We start from the raw sequence: 3,983 nt of genomic DNA, 5'->3' as shown, positions 1-3,983 counted from the left end.
CTTTTACAGCTGATAAATAACTTCAGCAAAGTGACTGGATAAACAATCTGAGAAAGAAATTAGAGAATTGACACCCTTCAAATTAATCACAAGACTATAAAATACCTTGGGGTGATCCTAACCAATCAAGTGAAGAATCTGTATGACAAGAACTTCAAGACTCTGAAGAAGGAAATTGAAGAAGATCTCTGAAGGTAGAAAGATCTCCCATGCTCATGGATTGGAAGAATCTACATTGTACAAAGGGCCATCTTGTCAACAGCAATCTACAGATTCAATGCAATCCTCACCAAAATTCCAACTCAATTCTTTTTTTTTTATTTTATGGTGAAAAAAAAAAAAACATGTATATTTAGAATTAGCCATCTGGATTCAGTTTAGATGATCCCAATCTTGTTGGCAACATCTAGAGCATCAAAATCAGGAGCCAAGTGAATATACACCTTATTCTCTCCGTCAGGCCTTATCAGGGGATTGACTTTGGCCACATCAGTGTCATAGAGTTTCTTCACGGCCTGTTTGATCTGGTGTTTGTTGGCCTTGACATCCACAATGAACACAAGAGTGTTGCTGTCCTCTATCTTCTTCATGGCTGACTCGGTGGTCAGTGGGAATCTGATGATAGCATGGTGGTCCAGCTTGTTTCTCCTGGATGCACTCTTTCGAGGATATTTTGGCTGCCTCAGGAGCCGCAGAGTCTTGGGCCACCGAAAAGTGGGTGATGTTCGGATCTTCTCTTTGTGGCTGTGGATGCCTTTCAGCACTGCCTTCTTAGCTTTCAAGGCCTTTGCTTTAGCTTCAGCTTTGGGAGGGGCGGGAGCTTCCTTCTTCACTTTTGGCACCATATTGGTGAAAAGGGTTGCCCCAACTCAATTCTTCATAGAGTTGGAAAGAGCAATTTGCAAATTCATCTAGAATAAGAAAAAACCTAGAATAGCGAAACCAATTCTCAACAATAAAAACACGTCTAGGGGAATCATCATCCCTCATTTAAAGCTATATTACAAAGCAAATGTGATAAAAACTGCATGGTATTGGTAGAGATAGACAGGTAGATCAATGGAACAGAACTGAAAACCCAGAAATGAACCCATCCACCTACAGTCACTTGATCTTTGACAAAGGAACTAAAAACATTCAATGGAAAAAAGACAGCCTCTTCAACAAATGGTGTTGGTTCAACTGGCAGTCAGCATGCAGAAGAATGCTTATCTCCTCGTACAAATCTCAAGTCCAACTAGATCAAAGAACTCCACATAAAACCAGGTACACTGAAACTACTAGAAGAGAAAAAGGGCAAGATCTTAGAACACGAAGGCACAGGGGAAATTTTCCTGAACAGAATACCTATGGCCTATGCTCTAAGGTCAAGAATCGACAAATGGGACCTCATAAATTTGCAAAGCTTCTGTAAGGCTAAGGACACTGTGAAGAAGACAAAATGACAGCCAACAGATTGGGAAAGAATCTTTACCAATCCTACATCTGGTAGAGGGCTATTATCTAATACATACAAAGAACTCAAGAGGCTTGACTCTAGAGAGTCAAATAATCCTATTTAAAAATGGGTTACAGAGCTAAAGGAATAATTGTCAACTGAGGAATATCGAATGGCTTAGAAATACCTAAAGAAATGCCCAACATTCCTAGTCATCAGGGAAATGCAAATCATAACAACCCTGAGATCCCACCTCACACCAGTTAGAATGACTAAGATCAAAACTTCAGATGACAGCAGATGCTGGCGAGGATGCAGAGAAAGAGAAACACTCTTCCACTGTTGGTGGGGTTGTAAGCTGGTACAACCACTTTGGAAATCAGTCTCGTGGTTCATCAGAAATTTGGACATAGTACTACCTGAAAACCCAGCTATTCCACTCCTGGGCATATACCCCAAAGATGCTCCAACATATATAAGAAGGTCACATACTCCACCATGTTTATAGAAGCCTTATTTATAATAGCCAGAAGCTGGAAAAAACCCAGATGTCCTTCAACAGAGGAATGGATACAGAAATTGTGGTATATTTACACAATGGAGTACTACTCAGCTATTAGAAACAATTACTTTATGAAATTCCTAGGCAAATGGATGGAACTGAGACTATCATCCTGAGTGAGGCAACCCAATCAAAAAAGAATACACATGTTATGCACTCACTGATAATCGGAGACTAGCCCCAGAAGCTCTGAATACCCAAGAAACAATTCACAGACATTATGAAGCTCAAAAAGAAAGAAGGCCAAAATGTGGATACCTCAGTCCTTCTTAGAAGAGAGAACAAAACACTCATGGGATGAAATGCAAGGTCAAATGGAAGAACAGTGATTGAAGAAAAGATAATTCAGAAGTTGACTCACCTGGGGATCCACCACATATGCAGCCACCAAATCCAAGCACTATAGCTGATGCCAAAAAGTATTTACTGGCAGGAACCAGACAGAGATGCCTCCTTGGGTTTTGCTGGTATAATCTTATTTATTGCCTGCATTTTCATGGGTGTAGATAACCTCCTTGGGTTGGAGTTTTTCTTCTAGTAATTTCCGCAGATCTGGGTTTATAGATATTGTTTAAGTTTGACTTTGTCATGAAATATCTTGTTTTCACCACCTGATTTAAATGGTTTCACTGGGTACAGTGGCCTGTGTGGGATCTATGGTCTTAGAGTCTGTGGCACATCCATCTCCATTGAGAAGTCAGGTGTAATTCTAATATCTCTGCCTTTATATGTTATTTGATCTTTTCCCCTTGCAGCTTTTAATATTCTTTCTTTGACATTTTGATAATTTTGTGGCATAGGGACTTTCTTTTCCAGTCTACTCTATTTGGTGTTCTCAAAGCTTCTTGTGCCTTTATAAGCATGTCCGTCTTTAGGTTAGGAAATTTTTTTCTATGATTTTTGTTAAATATATTTTCTAGGTTTTTGAACTGGGATTCTTCTCCTTCTATTCCTATTATTCTTAGGTTTGGTCTTTTCATAATGTCCCAGGTTTTCTGGAAGTTTTATGTTAGGGATGTTTTAGATTTAACATTCTCTTTGACTGATGAATCTATTTCTTCTAGTGTATCTTCAACCCTGAGATTCTTTCTTCCATATTTTGTACTCTATTAGTGATGCTTGAATCTGTAATTCCTGGTTGCTTCCCTGGATTTTACATTTCCAAAATTTCCTTAGTTTTTGTTTTCTTTATTGTTTCTATTTCCCTTTCAGGTCTTGGACAGTTTCTTTCAGCTATTGTTTGTTTTTTCACCCTCCCCAATTGGCTCTCTTGGCATTTTTGTAATGGTGATAAAAGTATTTGTCTTGAATTATCCAGCTGGACTCAGCTGAGATGATCACAATCTTGTTGACAATATCCAGACCATTATAATCAGGAGCCAGGTGAACACATGCCTTCTTCTTTCCCTCAGGCCTTAGCAGGGGATTGACTGGCCACATCAATGTCATAGAGTTTCTTCATAGCTGGTTTGATCTGGTGCTTGTTGGCCTTGACATCCACAATGAACACAAGCGTGCTATTTTCTTCTATCTTCTTCATGGCTGACCCAGTGTTCAGGGGAAATTTGATGATTTCTTTTTTCCTGGATGCACTCTTTTGGGTATATTTGGGCTGTCTCCAGAGATCCAGGGTCTTGGGCCAACTGAAGGTAGGTGGCTGGCTTCAAAACTGTCTCTCAAAAGATAAACATTCCATAACACTTCCATATTAAAGCAGACATGATGAAGGCCTATTTTTCAGCTAGTCCATGGACTGCGGGCTATGACAGGAAGCTTAAAGGTTACAGCCTGTCTGGGCTACGGAGCAAGTTCAGGACCAAGAATAACTTTTAGAGAGACCTTGTTTAAGGGGTTGGGGAACAGGGGCTAGGGATGTGGCTCAGCGGTAGTGCAATTGTCTAGCATGAATCTGAAGGTTGAATGCTTTCAACAGTAAATATACATACATACATACACATACATACAGGCTGTCTTAGTCAAGAT

The 3,983-nt window shown here is 39.8% G+C and overlaps 1 protein-coding gene across 1 annotated transcript; it reads right to left on the bottom strand.

Moving 5' to 3' along the window:
- Positions 1 to 377: 377 nt before the first annotated feature.
- Positions 378 to 845, bottom strand: LOC308421864 (large ribosomal subunit protein uL23-like; the record flags this gene model as incomplete). The annotated part of the gene is made up of 1 exon (XM_080918341.1): positions 378 to 845. One exon carries the CDS (start codon positions 843 to 845, stop codon positions 378 to 380), a length of 468 nt encoding a protein of 155 aa, XP_080774467.1.
- Between the last annotated feature and the right edge of the window lie 3,138 nt (positions 846 to 3,983).

The sequence above is a fragment of the Micromys minutus genome, assembly GCF_963924665.1.
Source record: "Micromys minutus genome assembly, chromosome: 6".
Lineage (NCBI taxonomy): Eukaryota > Metazoa > Chordata > Mammalia > Rodentia > Muridae > Micromys > Micromys minutus.
This window is presented reverse-complemented; position numbering and strand designations above follow the sequence as displayed.